The sequence below is a fragment of the Cajanus cajan genome, chromosome 3 (assembly GCF_000230855.2).
Source record: "Cajanus cajan strain Asha chromosome 3, NIPB_CcT2T_4, whole genome shotgun sequence".
NCBI lineage: Eukaryota > Viridiplantae > Streptophyta > Magnoliopsida > Fabales > Fabaceae > Cajanus > Cajanus cajan.
Genome location: NC_138519.1, coordinates 26,852,903 through 26,876,173, shown reverse-complemented (window position 1 = coordinate 26,876,173; position 23,271 = coordinate 26,852,903). Strand labels below are relative to the sequence as shown.

At 37.0% G+C, this 23,271-nt stretch overlaps 2 protein-coding genes across 2 annotated transcripts; both read right to left on the bottom strand.

The window, feature by feature from the left end:
* Positions 1–2,772: 2,772 nt before the first annotated feature.
* LOC109790439 (uncharacterized) lies at positions 2,773–8,532 on the bottom strand. The gene is made up of 2 exons (XM_083071745.1): positions 7,264–8,532; positions 2,773–2,910 (listed from the first exon to the last, which is right to left on the bottom strand). The coding sequence occupies exons 1-2, from the start codon at positions 8,530–8,532 to the stop codon at positions 2,773–2,775; spliced, it is 1,407 nt and encodes a 468-aa protein (XP_082927871.1).
* Positions 8,533–11,662: 3,130 nt separating this feature from the next.
* On the bottom strand, positions 11,663–12,520 carry LOC109790437 (uncharacterized). Its single transcript, XM_020349582.2, has one exon. It carries the CDS (start codon positions 12,518–12,520, stop codon positions 11,663–11,665), a length of 858 nt encoding a protein of 285 aa, XP_020205171.2.
* Positions 12,521–23,271: the final 10,751 nt, after the last annotated feature.

Genomic DNA, 23,271 nt, shown 5'->3' with positions numbered 1-23,271 from the left:
TCCAAAGTCACCAAGTTGTGGTAAAAATAGATTACCCTATAATAGCCTAAAATTGCTAGGCCAGAGGCCCAATTGATTGCTCGGAATGGGCCGTTTCAAAAGTGAAACGGGCCGTTCCAGAATAAGAAAAATGCCCAAAATGGGAGAAGTAGAACGGGCTGTTCTGGTTTGGAGAACAGGCTGTTCTGGTGGGAGATTAGGTTGTTCTGCTGGGATTGAGAACGGGTCATTCTGGTTTTGGAACGGGCCGTTCCAGTTGAGAATTTTGCGTAGTTTCAAAGGGTTCAGAACGACCGTTCCACTTTTGGAACGGGCCGTTCCGTTAGGTGATCCTGAAATCCTATAAATAGTGCCCCTCACCTCTCATTTTCTCACATTTCTCATTCTCTCTTCCTATTCTCTTCTGTTCTCTCTTCTTTCCCTCTTCTTCTCTCTGAAGACCAAGGGACACTTAGAGGAGGAGACCAAGAGATCCATGTTTTAGTTCAATTGATGTTTATCCAGGTACAGGGGAGAAAGGGATTATTTATACGTAAAGTTACATGAGGGAATTGGGTAGAGGAAGAGCCCTTAGGATTATGAGAAATTTTATAATTATTTCTGTTTGGAGAATTATTGGTCTCATTTGATTTTGTATATATTTAGGACTATGAATATATGATTTATTTGTAAAAATGATGCTATGGGAGAGAGAACAAAATTATAGAAAAGTGCCTGTAAGTTAGGTTTTGGAAAAATTAGATTATTTCTGTTTAAAGAATTAATGATTCCATTAGACTGTATATGTATTGAGGATTAGAAATATGCTAATAATTTGTACAAATGATGATCTGGGAGAGAGAACGAAATTGTAGAAAAGTGTCTGTGAGTTAGGTTTTGGAAAAATTGGGGGTTTTATTGTTTGAGTTAAGATTATATTAAATTGCTAATTCCATTGATTATTATTACATTTATGAATGTTATATTAAATTGGTAATTCTATTGATTTAATATTGTATTAAACTGGAGAATTAATTGAGTTTTATATTATTGTTATATTATTGTTATAATGAATATTCATGATGAATTGCTTGATGGGTATGTGAATCGTTGCATTGTGTGAACTTATCAGTATGTAGTATGGAATTGTGATATGAGATGAGATGTTGTGTGAATATGATTATGATTGTGACTGTGGTACCTCACACTAATGACCAGGGATGAGACGAACCCTAGGAGGTGATGCTCTAGGGACGAGCGTGCCCCTGACATGGTGTGACATGAGTGAGACAATTAACACGCATCACTTATGTCAAATATGGCAGCCCTGGCATAGAGTTAATTGCAAGAGATTGTGTGGATTGTAATGTGATTGTTGTTCCTCGCACTAATGACTAAGGATGATAAGAACCTTGGGTAAGTGATGCTACAAGGACGAGCGTACCCCTGGCATGGTGTGGGATGAGTGAGGCAATTAACCCGTATCACTTGTGTCAGTTGTGGCGTGGTCTTGACATAGTGTTAATTGTAAGATTTATGTAGATTGTGATGGATTGATGTGATTATGATTGTGATGTGATTGTGGTTCCTTACATTATGACTAGGGGTGGCACGACCTTGGGCAAAGAGATGCTACAGGAGTGACCTTAGCATAGTGTAGGATGTGTGATTTCTCATGCTTATGTCAGGGTGGCACGGCCTTGGGCAAAGACATGCTACAGGCGTGACCTTGGCATAGGGTGAGATGTTTGAGGCAATTAATACTTATGTCGGGGGTGGCATGACCTTGGGCAAGAGATGCTATAGGCGTGACCTTGGCATAGGGTTGATTGCAAGATTTGTGATGATTGTTGTGACTGCAAATTGTGACGTGATGATGATGCGTGATTGATAAAGTTATGATACATTGAAATGTTTATGAATATTTTGTTAAGTATCGAGTTATAATGAGATGACTTGTTGTGTGTTTGTATGTAATTTACATATAGATGTTTTCTTTTCTTACCGTACAATTTTGTGGATATTTTAGGTGAAGAAGATCCGGCTGCGAGTGGCATCTAGAATGCCAACAGTTAAATTAGGGGTATGCTCTGATATTGTGACATCGGGGCAGAAGACTTTTAGGACAAAATTTTTATATGGATTTGGAATTGTAAATATCATTTTGAAAACAATTTGTAAACTCTTGCGTTTCATTTTCTAAATCTTTATTATTGTGGTTATTGAAGAACGATTTTTGAAATTTCTCATGTGAACCCTTTTACCGAAATTTAAAACATTTATTTGTAAAGTTACAATATGTGTTGGGGTAGTAAGGGTGTCACATACCCAATCAAACAAATATTGAGAAAGCCAGAACTCGCAGGGCACATGATTGCATGGTCAGTAGAGCTATCCGAGTTCGAAATCCGATATGAAAATTGGGGCCCTTTGAAAGCCCAATGCCTAGCGGATTTTTTGGCTGAACTCACCCCAATCTTAGCAGAAGAACAGCAGGTATGGACTTTACATGTTGATGGATCCTACAAAACTAAAGGTGGTGGTGCAGGTATCATTTTGGAAGGTCCCAACAACGTCATCATAGAACAATCTCTAAAATTCGGGTTCAGGATCACCAACAACCAAGCAAAATACGAAGTACTACTAGCAGGGTTGAGGCTAGCCCGAGACATCGGAGCACAAAGGGTGAGTTGCAACAGCGACTCAAAACTCATGGTAGAACAGCTTAGTGAGACCTACCAGACAAAGGACGCCCTGCTACAGAGGTATTATCACACAGTGTCCCAATGAGTCTCATCCTTCAAGGAGTTCACCATACATCATGTACCCCGAGAACAGAATGTCAAGGCCGACCTCTTGTCTAAGCTCGCCAGTAAAAAGTGCCCTGGGCAACATCGGACCATCATCCGAGAGACCCTCAACTATCCCAGTCTTGACGACAAAGTCGTCAATACCAATAACATCAAAGACAAGGGATGGATGACAGGCATATGAAACTACTTAAAGGAGGGAGCACTACCTGAAGACAAAGACGAAGCTCGAAATATGAGGGTAAGATAGACACAAAGGGCCAGTTGCTAACTCTCCATGGGTTGATATCAGTATGGATTTTATTTTGGGCTTGTCCAAGACCTAGAGAGTCATGGATTCTATTTTTGTGATAGTGGACAAATTTAGTAAAATGGCCCATTTTATACCCTATCACAAAATAGATGATGCAAGCAACATAGCAAGACTCTTCTTCAAGGAAGTGGTTAGACTTCATGGTCTACCCAAAACCATTGTTTCAGATAGGGACACTAAGTTTCTTAGCCATTTCTGGAAAACTCTTTGGAGTAGGCTAGGAACTAAACTACTTTTCTCTACTACTTGTCATCCCCAAACTGATGGGCAAACAGAAGTAGTTAATAGATCCCTATCTACAATGTTAAGGGCAGTCCTTAAAGGTAACCATAAGTCTTGGGATGAGTACTTTCCCCATATTGAATTTGCTTATAATAGGGTAGTCCATAAGACTACCAAAATCTCACCTTTTGAGGTTGTATATGGTTTTAACCCTCTTACTTCTTTGAACCTAATACCCCTACCAGATTCTTCTCATTATTTTCATAAAGAAGGGGTATCTAAGGCTGAATTTGTGAAGAAATTACATGAGAAGGTTAAAACACATATACAACAACAAAATGAGAGAAATGCTTTAGAAAGAAGCAAAGGAAAGAAAAACCTCATCTTTGAGGAAGAAGATTGGTTTGGCTTCATTTGAGAAGGGAAAGGTTTCCTTCTCAAAGGAAGTCTAAACTCAATCCAAGAGGAGATGGTCCCTTTCAGGTCCTGCAAAGAATCAATGATAATGCCTACAAGTTAGATCTTCCCAGTGATTATGGAGTAAGTAACACTTTTAATGTTAGTGATCTTATTCCCTTTGTAGGATATGATGAGGAAGATGAACCTACAGATTTGAGGACAAATCCTTCTTAAGAGGGAGGGGATGATAGACCATGGGCCAAGGGCCTAGTCACTAGAGCTATGGTTAGAAGAATATAAGAAGAGTTGGACCTCTTGAAGACTAGTAGGCTTCTTAAGACCAAGGTATTCTTCACTTGGACTACTCTATCATGAAGAGAAGGCCTAGTTCTATTTGTGTATATTTTGTACATAGTTCTTTTGTATAGGTCTATTTTTGCCTTTGTATTTGTGAGGCACTTTACTTGCTTTTAACTAGTAATTGTATATTGATTTTAGGGTGGGTTACTTGGAGAGTTTAACTCCATTTAACCTCCCTTGTTGATACATTCATTTTCCATTTTTTCAGTAGGGAAAAAGGGGTGGCATTTAGCAAAGCCTGGGAGTGTGTTTAGAAATTGGGCTAGAAATGGGTCTAGGCAAAATTTTGCATATTAGACTCATTTTGCTCCTAATTTTTCATAGATTTGATTTAGCTAGGTCTCATCATCATATGATGAACCTAACTAAACCAAATCAAATATTTTTTAAATAAATCAAGTGAGCAAAAGATGTTTTGGCCGCCTAGCTTCATTGTTTACCTTTGGCCGGATTTCTAAGCCTTCTCCTTCAAAGCTTAGAAGCTTGCCATGCAAGTTTCTAAACCTTGGGAGGTTAGGCCGACCTTACCATGGTTCTTAAGTGAACCATGGTCAAGGTTAGCTTGCTCCACAAGTTTTAGAAACCATGGATGGTTAGGCTAAACCTTACCATGGTTCCTAGTGAATCATGGTTAAGGTTAGCTTGCTCTCTAAGCTACCTCTCCCTATATATTTGTAAATCTGACCTATTACCTCACTTTTGATGAATGAACTTCAGAATTTTATCCAAAATTCTCTCTTCTCTTAAGTCACAAAATCGTAGAGACTTTCTTCTAGGTTTTCTCTCAAACGAACCTCACCTTTGAGCAAGGTTCCTTAAGCTTCTTCACCAAGCTTGGAGTGGCCGAACAATCCTCCATTGTTTCTCCTCCATTGAAGGTTTCTTCATGGAGTTCACGTCACATTTTGAAGGTTGCCTCAAGAGTTGAACGGTCTTGGAATGGAGCACTTGTAGATTCAACAATCTTCTCCAAGTAGTTCCATCACGTCGTCGATTACTTCACCAAGTGGATCGAGGTCTACCTACTCACCAAAATCACTGCCGAGAACGTGCAAAAGTTTACCTGGAAGAACATCATTTCCAGGTTCAGTATCCCGCACTCCCTCATCACCGATAATGGTAGGCAATTCATCGCATAGAGCTTCGAGAGCTTCCTTCGAGAGCTCGGCATCAAGCATCTCCCCACCTCAGTGGAGCATCCCCAAACCAACAGCTATCACAACCGAGATCGCGACGAGACGGCGAAAAATAAATTAAAAAATAGGGAGTCGCCACCAATGTTATTTTTTTACGGAAAAACATTGGAAAACCCATAAAAAAGAAAATGGTCTACGAAAATTAGATTTTTGGGTTCGGAAGTCGATTACGTGTAAGGAAGGTATTAGCACCTTACAACGTTCGTCTTAAGACGATTACCTTTAATTAATTAAGAAAATTTACTATAACTTTTAAAACATTTATCTCACCCCACATTAATATGAATTAACAATAATAATCAAATATATCATTTAACAAATGTTTTTATTTTATTCTAATGAGTACTAAAATTATTTGTTATTATTAAAAAATGAGATAATATTGTTATTTTTATTTTTTTGGCTCGACAGGAGTGATTTCCTGCTCCTACGTATCTTCATGTGTAATGAAGAATCAGAGTCACGTAATTCTTTGGTAGAAAATATTTGTATGTTGATATTTTTTAATTAATTTGTTTATTATTTTTTCTTTTTTTTTAAAAAGGTTAGGATTTTTGAACTGTCGTAGCTCATACATCCCAAAATATAAAAATTGACAGAGATGTACACCAAAGCCAGATATTTAATTATTTTTTTAAAAAAAGCATTATTATTGTTAATATTGTTATTATTGTGGTACATATTTAAAAATATTTTGGCTAGATATTTTTTATTATTTTGGAGAAAAAATTAAAATATCAAGTTGTCACAACTTGTATCTTAAATTTAAATGTTAAAAAGATATTACATCTAATCAATTATTTTTCCAATAAAATATTTGATATAATGGCCTCAAATATTGATATTAAAAATTGTGATAATATATATATTTTTTTAAAAAAATTAAATAAGAGGAACTTTAAGATAATAAATTGTCACAATTTGCATATATTAGGCCTAGGATTAAGAGACTGTACATTCAAATAATCCTTTCTTTGAATAATATATATTGTCGATATTCATAAAAGATATTATTCTCAATATTTTGTGGAATAGTTATTAATTTTTATCATTCTCATTATTATCATTATTATTAAAAATCTAACATATAATAACTTTAAATAATCAAATAAAATAAATTGCCTTAATTTTTGTATATAATTATTAGCCTCAATTACATAAATTTAACATATTGTAAATTATACTCCTAAAACCTTATTTTCTTTAGAAAAATGAATAAATGGGCTAGGCCCATACGTGAGTTGAAAGGAAAAAGAAGAAAACAAAAAAATCTGACCATCTAAAGACCAACACATCAAATGGGCTTGGCCTACATAATTAAAAAAGCAAAAGGAAGAAAAGGAATGACCCTAAACTGTGAAACAGAAAAAGGAATTAAAGGAAACCATCAAAAACCCTTATGTTAGGGTTATGAGAAAAGCTCTCCAATTTATCTCCGCAGACGATGCATTAGTGCTAGCCGGAAGAAGATCGGCACACGATACCACTGCGGCTGGCCGAGCGAGTGAAGCGGAAAGGGAAAACGGTAGTGAAAAAGAGTAACTCAAAGGAGGTAAGAGGGTCACCGTTGGAAATCATTTTTTGAAGGTGACCCACGGTGATTCTTGTGGGGATTTGTTTGGGGAAGGAAGAAGAAGCAAACACCGCTGTCGAAAATCGTTTCCGATGGCAGTGGCTCAAGGTGGTTCTTGCGTTTCGGCCACAGACTCACGGAGCACGGCAGAGAGGTGTTAGAGTGAGCGAGAGGGAAAAGAAAAAGGAAAAACGGAAGAACACATTGTGGCTACTAGAAATCAGCTCGTACAACAAATCGTTGAGGTTAGTATTTTTTTTTTATTCGTCTTTACTTGTAATAAAAAATCAATGAGGCGCACACACAAGTATTACTATATGCACAGAAGAAAATGTTAAAATATAGTGGGTGAAGATGATACCATAATTTTGAGGATCCGTCTTGTGCTCCTTGTTTGAGTTTTTTCTTTACGATTATATCCCAGCTAACAGAGATGTGTAAAGCTTTGTTATGCCCCCTTCCTTCAACTGGGATTTCCTCATCTGTGAAAGTGAGACGATTATTGGCTATAATGTTACCAATGATGCCTCCAAATTTATCTAGTGTAATGTCATTAGCTACATGTGCTTCATTCAAAATCTTCATCAATAACTTTCTATGACTTTCTGAATTCATTAACAATGACAACAAGGACACCCTGGTAGGTGTACGATCCAATTGATCAATGAGTTTATACTCACTTTGTCGAATGAATTTAAGGAATTCTAAAGCTTCCTCATCTAGAACTTCCTTCTTCTCTTCCTCATTTTGCACAATAGCATTTTTTCCATTGTTCTTTGTGACATGATCAATTCCTCCACTGACGGTTGCTTTCTCTTTTTCCCTAAGATTCTTAGTTATATCTCCTTCCCTTAATTCTTCAAGAGTGTAGATCCTACCACTACGGGTCATTCCACCTACTCCTGCAATATTTGTAACATCGGTTTCCCCATCACTGACTTCTTTCTTTTGTTGTTCATTCATGTTCCCATTTATCTTCACCTCTACGTTGTACTTCCATGGAATTGCCTTGGTATCCTTGTAAGGAAAAGGAGTTGGGACTTGCACAATAAGAGGCTTATGGATATTTGATTTTGGCAAAGGCACATTTCTAGTAAAGTGAATTACCAATGGTCTTGGGATAACCACATTTGGTCTTTCTTCTGATTGAGCCATTAGCACATCCTCTCCAATTGGAAATTGACTTACTTGAACCAAGTTTGAGTCAATCAGATCTTGTAGAATCTGCTTAAATTCATCGCACTTCTCAATAGAATGCATAGCAGTTGGGTGAAGACCACACATCTCAGCTTCCAATAGGTTTCCCTCAATCATCCCAAATCTAAACAATTTCGAAAAGATGAATCTCATAGATGTTTTGATTTCCCCTATATTTTTCACTTGTTGATCACACACTTCTTCAATAATGTTTACTGACGAGGAACCATGACCGAGAAGCGGATTAGTCCCTACATTTGGACTATCTTCTTTAAAGCTTAGCAAACCCATATCTATTAAGTCTTGCACCTTATGCTTTAATCCCCAACATCTTTCAGTTGAATGCCCAACACCCCCTGCATGATAATCACACTTGGCATTTGGATCATAACCCTTTGGATATGGTGGTTGAATAGGCTTTAAGGGGAATGGCACTATCAAACCATTACGAGTCAAATGTGGCAAGAGTTTAGTGTAGGTCATAGGGATTGGGAACAATGTCCTTTGTTAGTTGTTTCCTTTCTTTTGAGTGTTATCCACATTAGGAGAGGGAGTTTTTGATTGATTTTGTTGAGGTATTGGGACTTGCAACGGTGGTGTAGGTAATTGATAGGCCATCCCAAATTAATAATGTTGTGGATATGGAGGTAGAGAAACTGCTACCACTTGTGGGCTATACATGTATTGGGGTCGATGATTAGGTGTAAAAGGGACACGATTGGACCCGATAAAGGTTGACATTACTGCATTTGTTTCACCTCCTCTCTTCTTATCTATATTTGTTGATGGCTTCTTTGTGCACATTGATCCTGTTGATGAGTGAGCAATCTTACCAGTTCGCACTCCCATCTCAACCCTTTCTCCAATAACAACTAGGTTTGAGAAGTTCGATGATATGTTTCCAATGATCCTATCATAAAAGGGTGATTGGAGCGTATCAATGAACATTGTGACCATTTCTTTTTTAGACAAAGGAGGTTGTACTTGAGTAGCCATTCCTCTCCAACGCTGGGCATACTCTTTAAAAGTTTCATTCTCCTTCTTCAACATATTTTGCAGTTGTGTGCGATCTGGGGCCATGTCCATGTTGTACTTGTATTGCTTTAAGAACGCTTCTGCCAAATCTTTCCACGTATGTATTCGTCCTCGTTCCAAGTTCATGTACCAACCCAAGGCAGCCCCTATAAGGCTTTCTTGAAAGAAATGGATCAACAATTTATCATTGTGAGCACATGAGGCCATCTTTCGACAATACATGGTGACATGGTTCTTCGAGCATTTGTCCCCTCTATATTTATCGAATTCAGGAATTTAGGAGGGATCACAACATCAAGAACTAGACACAAATCAATAGCATGGAGTCCATAATGATCAACTCCCTCAATTGCCCTTAATCTTTCTTCCAAAAATTGTATCTTGTCTTTAGATGAGTTATCCTCGAGTTGGCTAGGGTGCGTAATGATAACTGATGTGGAAACGACACTTTGGTGGATCGAGGGGCCTCCAACTTGAGTCGTGTCAACTGATGGTGTATGTACATGGGTATAAGGCATTTGGATGTGAGGTTGAGTTGGAATTTGTGGTCCACTTGTTTCAAGGTTTGGGTCTTGGGGTTGTGTTTGGTTCGGTGGGTTTAAGACAGAGCTAATAGGATTACTCTCATTATTATTAGCCACTGGTGGCGTATATCCCTGAGGCAAGCCATATGGAGGAAATAGAGTTTGAGTATAATGAATCTGGTTTTGAGGGTTCATGGTGGAAGTGTGATGATTGTTTTCTGAAGTGTTTGTAGCCACTAGTGGTGTATAACATTGGGGTAACCCATATGGAGGGAACTGGACCTGAGTATTTTGGTTGGGCTGTGGTGGAGGAGTGAACCCAGGGGGGTAAGCAGGTGTAACATGAGGTCGCTCAGACGAATTCCCATTTGTATCCCTTCTTGACTCCATTGATTGTAGCATGTCCAAAATCTTACTCATTTGTTCTTTCAAATGATTAACATCTCCTCTCAACTCGTCATGTTGTTGTTCCAAATCTTCCACTACTCCCTCCATGATCCTGGTCTTGGCGCGTGTCCAGTAAGGGTGTTGTAAGGATGTTTTCTTTGCCTCAATACTTGTTTTTCCTTTCACTTTCACACACTGTGCAATATTATGTGATGATTATGTGATGAATATGAAAATGCAGTTATTATGCTTTTGTATATGGGAAATTGTTAGAGCACCATAAGTCACCTGGCTCGTGTGTGAACATCCCCTAAAACTATTCCCTAAAACGTCACGTCATAGGTACTAAGTCTCACAAAACATGGAATCGAGAATTTGCATGAGTGCCTTTAATGTTGTTTTTTTTTCTTAGAACGCCACGTTCTAGATTTAATACGAGATTCATATGTAATTTGTGCATGAACATCTATTTTCAACCTTTTTTATACTATAAGCATTAAGTTACATAAAATGAAGGAGTGAAACAATAGTAAAAAGAAAAACATCAACAACCTTCTTCATTAAATAGATAAAGTGAGGTACAAAAAGTTTAGAAGGGTGGAGCACTACAAAATACATATATGATATTTCTCATACAACTTAAAGCAAAATACAAATCATTTATCACTAGTAGTCATCTTCTTCATCTGAGATATCATATCTCTACAATATTCAAAGAACTCATGAATCTCTATGGGAGTGGACAGTGGGTTTATCATTCCTTCAGATCTTTGCAATAAGTAAGAGGCATCACTGAGCATTCCTTTGATTTGTTGAACTCAATTCACGAGGTTACGTGCCCAGAATCTTTGATTTGCTTCATGTATTTCAACAGCATTCCTCAATTGCCGCACTTCCTCTACTAGTTCCATAATATGTTGATTTCTTGCATTTAGTGTGGCTTGATGTTGCAAAACAAGATTGGCATTTAGTGGTTTTTCATCTTGGACTCTACTTTCATACTCAGCCACAACCCTTTTCAATTTTTGTTTCAAATCCTCAAGTTGCCTTTGTGCACTTCTTTCAGCTTCCTTGGACTTTTTCCATGCCTCTCTCCATCGTTCACTATTAACTCTAGCCTCATCTCGCTCTCCTCTTTGTAATTTTAGCTCTGTAGCAGCAGCCTCTAGACAACTTCGAGTGTTTAACTTGCGTTCTTCTTCTATTCTTGCTCGTTTGTTGGCTAACTCAACGTACTTCTTTACTTTTGTAATTTCTTCTTGTGAGGCTTTATGTTCTTGGTGAGTCCGTATCAATTCCTTCTTCAATGCTTCTTTTTCGTTTTTAGATTCTTCCAGATCTTTTTTGAGTTCCTCGATTTCCTCCAAACTCATGGGATCTTGAATTTTTGTTTCTTCAATAACTGGAACCGAGCTACGAAATGGCAACTTGACCTTTTTCACTCTCTCACAAAGCCATTGGTGATAACTTCCCTCTACAGTGTAACTTCTTTTCCCCAACTCTCTTCCTTTCTTAATCACTCGATCCCAAGCATGTCTAATCCTGTTAAGCATATCTAAGTCTTTACTCATTTCATAAACAATGAAGGGAGTGATTGACTCTTCTGTAGGTGGGCTCCTTATTGGATAACCAAATTGCCTTATTACAAGAGCTGGATTGTAGTTTATTCACCCTTCGGTTCCCATCAGTGGTACGTTAGGGAAGTCTCCACATTGGCAAATCACTTCACTTATGTCTTGCTCATAAGAGTACCACACAATGGTCTTCTCGCTAAGACTTGCTATGTTGTGGGCCCATTCGCTTTTGCTTATAGTCTCTATCTGACTTCCTTTTTGGAACATGTGAGTCATGAACCACAAGTATAATGTAGGAAAGCAACACAAAATCATCCCCCCTTTTCTTTCATGGCGTAAATTAAGTGTGTGGTATGTATTAGCAAGAATAGCCGGTACAGGGCTTCTCCTCTCATGCTTGTAGGCCAAGAAAACATCAATTGCAACAAAGTCTTTAATTTTTGGGAACAAAACAATCCCATAAATGATGAGTGCGAGCACATCCATGAAACCATCCCACTTTTCATTTTCTGCCAAACATAATGCATATCCTTCTAAGTAGGCCCTTGAGAAACCCTCAACGCCTCCTTTCATTTCTTTCTTACTTGCTAGCTCCCTTACTCCAATCCCCAAGGTTGCAGCAGTTGTAGCTAGTGAAGGATAATGACCCATATATAGGTAGGGCTTTTTGTTCCCTAAAGGAATATCCAGTATTTGTTCAAATTCTTCAATTGTTGGAGCAAGTTGGAAATCTTGGAAGGTAAAGCATCTCAAAGGAGGGTCGTAGAATTGAGCTAAGGTAGTGAGAGCTCCTTCTTGTACAGTAACTTCTAATAGGTTAAGAAGCTTTCCAAATCTAACAACAAAAGTTCGTCGTTGGCTATTTTTCAGCTTGTTACTGAGATCCCTTACACTCTTCAAATTAGGTTGTCTGATCTTCAACTTCAATGTCTTCTTCAAATCTGATTCCATGTCTCTTAGAAAATGTTCACAACGAGTATTAGGTCTTTATGGTCCCTTAACAACCTAGAAATGGATGCAACATGCCATTTATGATTCTATCTATTTTATTTTGCATGATTGTTGAAATGCAAAAATTATTTTCATCTATTTTACATGAAATGCATGATATTTGTTATAAAATAATGTAGTAAAGGAAGAGAGAGAGAAAGTTTCTTTATTTTGTGCATAGGTTATGTTATTTGACTGCAGAGGTAGAATACTGCTCCCCTTGCATCTTATGAAGGATTCTCCTAACAATAAAAGGCTATAGGGCCATTAATATGTGTTCCTCACAATAGGTGGTTCTATAGTTCTAAAACAGGTTTCTAGAGCCAATAACCCCCTTTTATAATATCAATCACAACAATAGGTAAACTATTGGAAGTGATAATACCCTTGAAAGGATTAAACTCTAGGTGAGGCCTTCATGATAACCAAACAAGATGTACATCTAGAAGGTTACCACTACTCGACTTCTTACTTATCCTAGGTTGCACTCAAGTATGGGCATAGGACCTCGCTCATAAACGTGTGTGAAAGTGTATAGGTGAAGTGTGTGAAGGGAGTAATCCTAAACTACCCAATTTGCGAAACAAACAACACACATGATATAACAAAATCTTCTACCCTAAAGTTCAAATACCCAACACAAATACACGCAAATAAGACAAATAATGAATAAGGAAAATATTTATTAAAAATAAAGGTGAGGTAAACATTTTAAAACTTATTATTAATTTGCTTAATTAATTATTATAGGCTTGAATCTAAAAAAAAAATCTCCAGTGGAGTCGTTATCTGTCACAACCGAGATCGTGACGGGACGACGAAAAATAAATTAAAAAATAGGGAGTCGCCACCAATGTTATTTTTTTACGAAAAAACATTGGAAAATTATAAAATAGAAAATGATCTACAAAAATTAGATTTTTGGGTTCGGAAGTCGATTACGTGTAAGGAAGGTATTAGCACCTTACAACGTTCGTCTTAAGATGATTACCTTTAATTAATTAAGCAAATTTATTATAAATTTTAAAACATTTATCTCACCCCACATTAATATGAATTAACAATAATAATCAAATATATCATTTAACAAATGTTTTTATTTTATTCTAATGAGTACTAAAATTATTTGTTATTATTAAAAAATGAGATAATATTGTTATTTTTATTTTTTTGGCTCGATAGGAGTGATTTCCTGCTCCTATGTATCTTCATGTGTAATGAAGAATCAGAATCACGTAGTTCTTTGGTAGAAAATATTTGTGTGTTGATATTTTTTAATTAATTTGTTTATTATTTTTTCTTTTTTTAAAAAGGTTAGGATTTTAGAACTGTCACGGCTCATACATTTCAAAATATAAAAATTGACAGAGGTGTACACCAAAGCCAGATATTTAATTATTTTTTTAAAAAAGCATTATTATTGTTAATATTGTTATTATTGTGGTACATATTTAAAAAGATTTTGGTTAGATATTTTTTATTATTTTGGAGAAAAAATTAAAATATCAAGTTGTCACAACTTGTATCTTAAATTTAAATGTTAAAAAGATATTACATCTAATCAATTATTTTTCCAATAAAATCTTTGATATAATGGCCTCAAATATTGATATTAAAAATGGTGATAATATATATATATATATATATATATATATATATATTTAAAAAAAACATTAAATAAGAGGAACTTTAAGATAACAAATTGTCACAATTTGCATATATTAGGCCTAGGATTAAGAGACTGTACATTCAAATAATCCTTTCTTTGAATAATATATATTGTCGATATTCATAAAAGATATTATTCTCAATATTTTGTGGAATAGTTATTAATTTTTATCATTCTCATTATTATCATTATTATTAAAAATCTAACATATAATAACTTTAAATAATCAAATAAAATAAATTGCCTTAATTTTTGTATATAATTATTAGCCTCAATTACATAAATTTAACATATTGTAAATTATACTCCTAAAACCTTATTTTCTTTAGAAAAATGAATAAATGGGCTAGGCCCATACGTGAGTTGAAAGAAAAAAGAAAAAAACAAAAAAAATCTGACCATTTAAAGACCAACACATCAAATGGGCTTGGCCTACATAATTAAAAAAGCAAAAGGAAGAAAAGGAACAACCCTAAACTGTGAAACAGAAAAATGAATTAAAGGAAACCATCAGAAACCCTTATGTTAGGGTTATGAGAAAATCTCTCCAATTTATCTCCGCAGACGATGCCCTGGTGTTAGCTGGAAGAAGATCGACGCACGATACCACTACTACTGGCCGAGCGAGTGAAGCGGAAAGGGAAAACGGTAGTGAAAGAGAGTAACTCGAAGGAGGTAAGAGGGTCACCATTGGAAATCATTTTTTGAAGGTGACCCACGGTGATTCTTGTGGGGATTTTTTTGGGGAAGGAAGAAAAAGCAAACACTGCTGTCGAAAATCCTTAATTTTTTTCATCCCCTTATTCATCTTGTGTTCTGGTATTTATAGGCACACGATTTTTTTTTAATTTGATTAATCTGATCTATTTTCTTTGCCAAAATCCTTAACTTTAGGGATATGGCTTGTGAATCTAGTTAAGAGGCAATTTTTGGGGGAGCTCTGTAAGAATTGCAGTAGAGTAGTTGAGGGGGAGCAGTTGTTGGGGTTCAAGGAAGATAACGGAAGATACGATCAACATGTTTTTTTTCTTATTTTTCTATTTTGTTTTGTTGTTTGTTTTTTTTTCCTTTTAATTTGTATTATATTTTGAAATATGTATGGGCTGGACTTTATCATATAATTTGATTTATACAGGAAGACAAAATTTGGATTTAACAACAGCCAAGCCGAAGTTGTGAACAAGGTCATACTTCAAGAACTTAAAAAGCAATTAGGGAGCGCCAAGGGCCAATGGGTTGACGATTTCCCCAGCATTCTCTGGGTATATCATTGCACCCTCCAATCCACGACTCAAGAAACTCCTTACAGGTTGACCTATGGAGCCGACACCATGATCCCAGTCGAGGTCGGCGAGACGTCTCATCGGCGTCACGCCTTTAACAGTGAGCAAAACACTCAAGAAACAGCAACCAACCTTGACCTAATAGACGAACTCAAAGAGGAGGCTCGAATCAAGAAGAAGCTTGCAAATTTCGAGCCTCCAGAAGGTACAACACTCGAGTCCCACCTCGCTCTTTCCGGGTCAAAGACCTAGTGTGGAGACTACAAGGCGAGGCGAGGAAAGACCCATCAGAAGGAAAACTCGCACCTAACTGGGTTGGCCAGTTCCGAGTTACCGAAGACTTAGAAAATGGAGCATACCGACTAGAGGAGCTCAGCGGCAAAACCATCCCAAGAACTTGGAATGCCACTCACCTCAAGTTTTATTTTAGCTGAATTGTACAAATGGGTTGTTGAACTCTTTTCCCTACTCAGTCTTTTGTCCCAAAAAATAGAAAATTGGGTTTTGGATGAAAGGGTTTTTAACGAGGCACACCCACAACTTCAATAAGAATAACCCGCTTCATTCATACTTCACCAATCTCATACCGTCTAACCTATTTTTGACACGATTTATATTAAGCCAAGGTCGAATTCGAACCTTGGCACGATTCATCTTAAGCCAAGGTCGAATTCGAACCTTGGCACGAATCATCTTAAGCCAAGGTCGAATTCAAACCTTGACACGATTTATATTAAGCCAAGGTCGAATTCAAACCTCGGCATGATCCATATTAAGTCAAGGTCAAATTCGAACCTTGGCGCGATTCATATTAAATCAAGGTCGAATTCGAACCTTTGCGCAAATTATATTAATGGTCAAGTTTGAACCTTAAGGCCAAGCCCGAGCCCTAACGTGAAAATTAAAAGTCAAGTTTGAACCCCAAAATTTTGAATCAAAAATTCGCTTTCAAGCAACAACACGAAAAGCAATATATATATAGCAAATTCATTCAAAAGTAATGAGTTCAATAAAACACCAAAAGCAAATAAATTAAGCGAAGTCTATTACAACAAAAGGAAGGCAGGAGAAATAAAGGCTTAGGCAGCAATATCCTCGCTAGCACTCTTAGACAGGTCGTCCTCATTTACCAACTGCTCATCTCGCACATCCTTATCAATGTGCATCAGCGATAAGTCCACCTTAGGAGCAATTAATCGGGCCTGGCGAGCCACCTTGGCAAATCCCCTCTTATGCTCAACTATCACGGCGCGCTCGGTCTCATGAAGAGTTTTCTCCACTTCTTTCTTTGAGGAAGACAGCGCCTCAAGGTCCAACTTCAAGGCACTAACCTCCTCGCCCTTGCCAACTAGAAGAACCTCATCACATAGATATTTCTCTTCGACCGCCCGCAATTTGGCTTTCAAGACGGCATTCTCCTCCTCCAGTAGTCGCACTCGACCCAGGGCGACCTTAGCCTCGCCCTTGGCCGACTTCACGGCACCCACCAGCTCACCAACCTGGGTGGCATAGGCCTCATTGGCCTTCATAGCAACCTCCAACGACTTCTACAACTTGGAGAAATCCCTCTTCAAAGCTGGAAGATCCGCTGCGCCTCTCCGCGCTCTCTCTAGCTCGACCTCATGCTTCTGCCAACGCCGCCTCCAATGATCCACGATGGCGAGATACCTCTGCATGAAGACCTCCGCCGAGTCCAGGCCCTCCACTGGCCCCACCTTCTCTATCATGGCCTTGTCGGCCACAAACGCCGGATCCTCCTTATAGAATCCCTCGACGGTAAGGTTAGCGCTCCACAACGATGTCACATTGGGAGTGATGCTGACATGGTCTAACCTTGCCAAGGGCCAGCTGATGTCGAAGCGCTGGACAATGCACCTTGACTTCGAATCCTAGGAAGTGCTAGGGTTCGCCGAGGTGGAGATCGGAGGGGCCGGTGTTGGAATGGCAGGAGAGCTCGGACCACCTTCGCTAACCTCGACCAAGGCTGATGTCGGAGTCACCTGCAACAATATCATACATCTCAACATTTTTTCTAAGGTACACAAGATATATATGGAAAGCAAAGAAACCAATATAAGTACAATACCTGTCTTAGCGTAATAGCCTCCACTACGGGCTCCCTCGATGGTGACTTAGCCCGAGGATTGATGGTCAAATCAATCATACCAGGAGGATCGATGATCTTCGACGTCACCTCCTCCAAAATTGGAAGATTTGAGGCCTCCCTGACCTCGTCGGGCCCCCTTTTCCTCTTGCGACGAGTCTCTAGAGGAGCGACCTCCTCACCAGGCTCGGGCACCTCGAGCTCCTTAGTGTTGAACTTCGCCTTGAGCTTGCGCCACTTACTCTTCCCCATCAACTCTGCAAACAAACATTGCAAACACAATTATTAGGACAACAACACAACTCAAAAGAAAAACAACAAACACAATATCCAAATACTCACGTTCCAACCCCCTTTCTTTATTCTTCAAACCCGCCATGCACAACATGAGTTTGCTATCCAAAGGGCGCAACAACTCCTCCAGGTTGGCAATGTCATCCTTGTCCGAGTCTGAAAAATGTATACAACTCGACCTATTAAACTTCACTAGGCTCTGTTTCCAGAAGAAGGGGAACCTCGGCTCTCCCCCAAAATGGAAGACCTCCTCGGTCATCAGATCATTGTTTATAGGCCGGATCCGGAAGAACTCCTCTTTAAAGTTTTTGTACGATTGAGAGTAAAGTTGAAATAACCCTCCGACCTTACTCCCACTCAAAGACACCCAACCTAGAAGAGGCTCACCCAGCTTAAGCTGGTAGAAATGAAGGAAGACAGGAAAAGAGACATTCATCCCCAAAGCCGAGCATAGAACCTGAAAGGCCCACAAGAACCCCCAACTGTTGGGATGCAATTGACAAGGGGCCGCGTTTATAAATCTAAGAAACCCACACTCAAACTCGGTGAAGGGTAGGCAAACACCGAGGTCCCTAAATAAACAACGATACATGTAGAAGAACAGAGTGTTCACAGTACCTGCCATATACACACGCTCTCCAGGTTGGCAAGGCTTAACCCGGATGAGCTCGGAAACGGGAGACCTACTAATCAGAAGTGAACTACATGCAGAGTTCACATCGTGATAAGACCTGAACCTACTCTCGAAGGTACCCACATCTCCTCTAACCCACTCATACCCAGGGATGGAGATGGCGAGATGTGAATCCTTGGGGTTACTACCCCCCTCTTTTTCTTAGGCTCACCGTCAATGGCGGCCACTTTCGCCTTACCTTTCCCGTTGGCCTACCCAGAAGCGGCCCTAGGCGGCGGTAAGCCCTGCTCCCCCTCATCGGTCATCGCTCACAACACTACTAACAGAAAGGGAAGAGGGAAACAGAGAAGAAGTACCTGGTACTCCTTGAACAATGACAAGACAATGACGACGGAGAAGAAGAACGGAGAAGAAAGTGTGCAGAGGAAAAGCTACACGCAAATAGGAAACCAAATGTGCAAAGGAGAAAAAGTCTAAGTGATTTAAAACGTGGAAAATGACAAAAGAGGCAGAGCATTAAATGAGGCTCATAATGACAGGGTGCATCCCATCATTACAAGTCGCCACCCTTCATTACAAGTCGCCCATGCGTTTCGGGAAACGAGGTGACACTTGATGACACATGGCATTTCGCCCAAGAACCAGAGACGAAGAGTCGCGACCTCCCACCAAACTCGGTATCAGCTCCTCGACCCGAGGTCTTCAGAGTTCGGGGGGCTAGTGTACTATTCGCGTCGAAAAGCCGAGCTTGAGCTCGGTATTAAAGCAGTAAACGACATCGGATAGACACCACATGACATCGACCAGAGCAAAGGCCCACTATCTATCGGGCGGTGGTTAATCTCAGGCTCAAATCAACGTTACTCTCGCCTAAGAGGAAAACCCTAATTCACATCAAGGTACGTACACTATATATATATATGAGACGATTACACTATCAAAGACTAACTTTAGCATTGGAGTCTCTTTTGCAGGTACCACCCCCACTTCGGAGCAGCCGACGTACCCAGCAAGGAAGGCTTACTAATCTTGCCTAGTAAATCGTCCCTCTCGACCGATCTCCGATAAGAACAAATAATATATTAATTCCTTTTCACACGAATTTCATTGGATCGCAAATTTACGCACAATATACTCTTATTATTAACTATTTTAATCGAAAATATTAACTATTTATTGGATCACAAATTTACGCACGGGCGGAATAAAGGAAGAATAAAGGAAAACGTAAGGTATAGTGGTGTCTTTGGAGTTTGGAGGCTTAGATAACGTCGCCAATGAAAAAAAAATTGGAAACGTTTTAAATTGTAAATATTGTTTTGGACTTGGAAAAGGATTTAAAATGTTTTGAAAACGTTAATGCGAACTACTTCAAGTGCGGACACAACATAGGGACATTTTCAAGACGCATGGAAGGTATGCAGCCACAGGCACATGAGTTTTTTTACAATATAATGTAGGCTTAATTGTGTTTTTATCCCTCAAGTATTGCAATTGTGCAATTTTGATCTTCAAGATTTTAATTGAGTAATTTTAGTCCTTAAAAGATTGTAATTGTGTGATTTTAGTCCCTTAATTTTTAATTGAACAGTTTTAATCTCTTAACTATTATAATTGTGCGATTTTAATCTTTTCTATTAAAAATTTAGTAATTTTAGATTTATATATATATATATAATGTTTTAAAATTATAAAATTGTGTCCTTATTTAAGTTAACATATATTACAATTTTTGTTAATATATCAAATGATATATATTTATTATTACTAAATAAATAAAATTTATATATTATTAGTATTTTAATATTACTGATAAATTAATATCAATAATTTTTTTAGTATATCTATAGATAAACTAATAATTTGATAAATATGAATTAGTATATATTAATATAATTTTACAAAAATATAAATATATAACAAAAGATATGTATATTTCTAATTAATATACTTATATTTTAGTAAAAGTATATTAATATATAATAAATTATATTTATCAAATTATTAGTTTATTTATAAATATACTAATAATATCATTGATATTAATTTAGCAATAATATTATAAAAATAATAATATATAATTTTTATTTATTTATTAATAATAAATATATACCATTTGATGCATTGAAGAAAATTATAATATGCGTTAATTTGAATAGACAAATAATTGTATAATTTTAAAATATTGTATATATATATATTAAAATTATTAAATTTTTAATGGGAGAGACTAAAATCCCACAATTATTGAGGGATTAAAATTGTTCAATCAAAAAGTGAAAATTGCACAATTACAATTCTTTAGGAACTAAAATTACCCAATTAAAACTTTGAGAATTAAAATTGCCCAATTACAATACTTGAGGGATCAAAAATACAATTAAACCTATAATATATTATTAAATTTGAATATCTAATATCAACCTTTTCATTGCTTACATGCATTTAATTGTTTTGGTACATATTTCTTTTCATTTTTATTACTTTTGATACTTCATGCATTACGACAGTACAAAACGTAAAAAATATTGACATTTTATGTTTTATATTTGTTTCATGTGTGGCGTCAATTTGACTGACATCCTTGATATTGTTCTTGACCTTTTTTTTCTTATTTATCTCTCTCCTACCTGTCAAAAATAACTTATTTTAATAAATAATTTCTTTTAATTTATTACAGTCATTTTTATTTATTATAGTCAAAAAGTCAAAAAGATACCAAGTCTCCTTTTAACTACCCACATTAATAAAATAGTGTACAGTTATTATTCACTAAAAGACTTTTGTAACCTTTCATATACTTCATTTAAAAGTTTCTTATTTCATTTAAAAGGTTAAAACTGTCCCAATAAAATATACATGAAAATAGAAAATCCTGGTTATATATAGGTACAGGTATTTTAATTAAATTATTTGATTTTCATCTATACAATGCTATAAATTTCAATTAATAATTTTTCCATACTAACATTTTAAGAATATTACTGTAAAAAATTTATTATATATATATATTTAATTAAAAATATGGGCAGCATATTCTTTTGAACACGTTGTTTGACTATTGGCCAAAATACATTAGAAATAACAAATTTTTATAACACTTCTTTTTCAAAGAGCATATTGCGAGAGGATTTCTCTTTCACGTTGTTATCAAAGTTGTGATATTCTACTGCTATGGCTAATTCTGTTTCAGCAAAATGTGATGAAGCTGTTGGAACTATTAATATGGATTCTGACGCAACCAATTTCCAGGTGCATAAAAAATATAACTTTCTTTGGTTAACCAATGTATCTATCAACTATTGTGAATTGTCATATAATGATTATTTAATTTGTTATATTCTTAAGTGACTAGCATACAATATTTCAAAATCTTTCTTGAAGTAAGGCTAGAAATTGACAGATCAAAAAACCAAAAGCTGGTAACAAAATTGCAAAAAAGAACCACCACAATGGTGCTGGCATTGGAAATTTATTTGAGCTACATACATATAAGCAACAGTGGAGTTTATACAATTTTTCTACAATGGCTTCATGAATCATACACTTTTTTTGCATTTGTTTTTGAGGGGGAAACAAAACCTTTGGCAAAGCTTTTAATCAGAGTTAGGGGACATTAATAATGTGCCCTTCAATCCAAAAACCTACTAAATTAATGAAAAGATCATTCTAACAAGTAACAACAAAACTACACATCACTTCAATCAAATGTTCTAGCAATTAATTAATTAACTAGATAACCTCACCTGGCATTGAACTCAAATCCTGTTTATATAGATACAACATTGTATATTGTCAATACAACACCCTAGTTTTTATACTTTTGATGGAGAGTAATTTAGTAATTTTCATAAGATTTATTGAGGGTGATTCAGTAGCCCAGACGGATCGTTCCCAAACTGGAATGAGCCGTTCTAAAATACTAAAAAGACCTATTTTTGGTTTCCCAGAACGGGCCGTTTCCAAACTGGAACTGGTCGTTCCAAACCACCAAAATGACCTATAACTCTAGTTGGGAATGGATCGTTCCACATATGGACGTTGTGTGTTAAAACGCAAACTCAGAACGGGCTATTCTGGTTGTTAGAACGGGTTGTTCCAGATGTCAAGTTTACACATGCTGAAAAGATCTAGAATGGGTCGTTCTGGATTTGAAACGGGTTGTTTTGGCCACTCTTGAAGTCTATAAATAGAGCACTTTAACACTGTTTCTAGACATACTCTTTGGAGACCAAGGAGAACCAAGAGAAGAAGATCAACCAGATTTCGCTCTAACTTCGCCTTCTGCTTATCTAGGTAAGGGGGGAGTGAGAAACCTCGCTCGGGGGTGTGGGAGTAATTGTTGGGTAGTAGGATTGGCCCCCAATCCCTTGCCTGATACATGCTTCTAGGAATAGGCAAAATATGAATGTTTTCTATTTTACTTTCTGATTGCTCTGTTGTATTCCCTGTTGGATGTGGTGTGTGAATATGTATTTGATTTCGAAATTAGACAAGTTTTGATATGAATTAGAGTGTTCTATGGGTTCCTACGGGAAACTCTATGAGAAAATAGGCAAAATATGAATGTTTTCTGTTTTGCTTTTTGAATGTTCTGTTGCGTTTCTTGTGTGATGTAAAGTATAAATATGTAATTGATTTTGAAATTAAATAAGTTTTGATATGAATTAGAGTGCTTTGTGGGTTCCTGTGCGAAACCCTATGAGGAATAATTATAAGTATCACTAT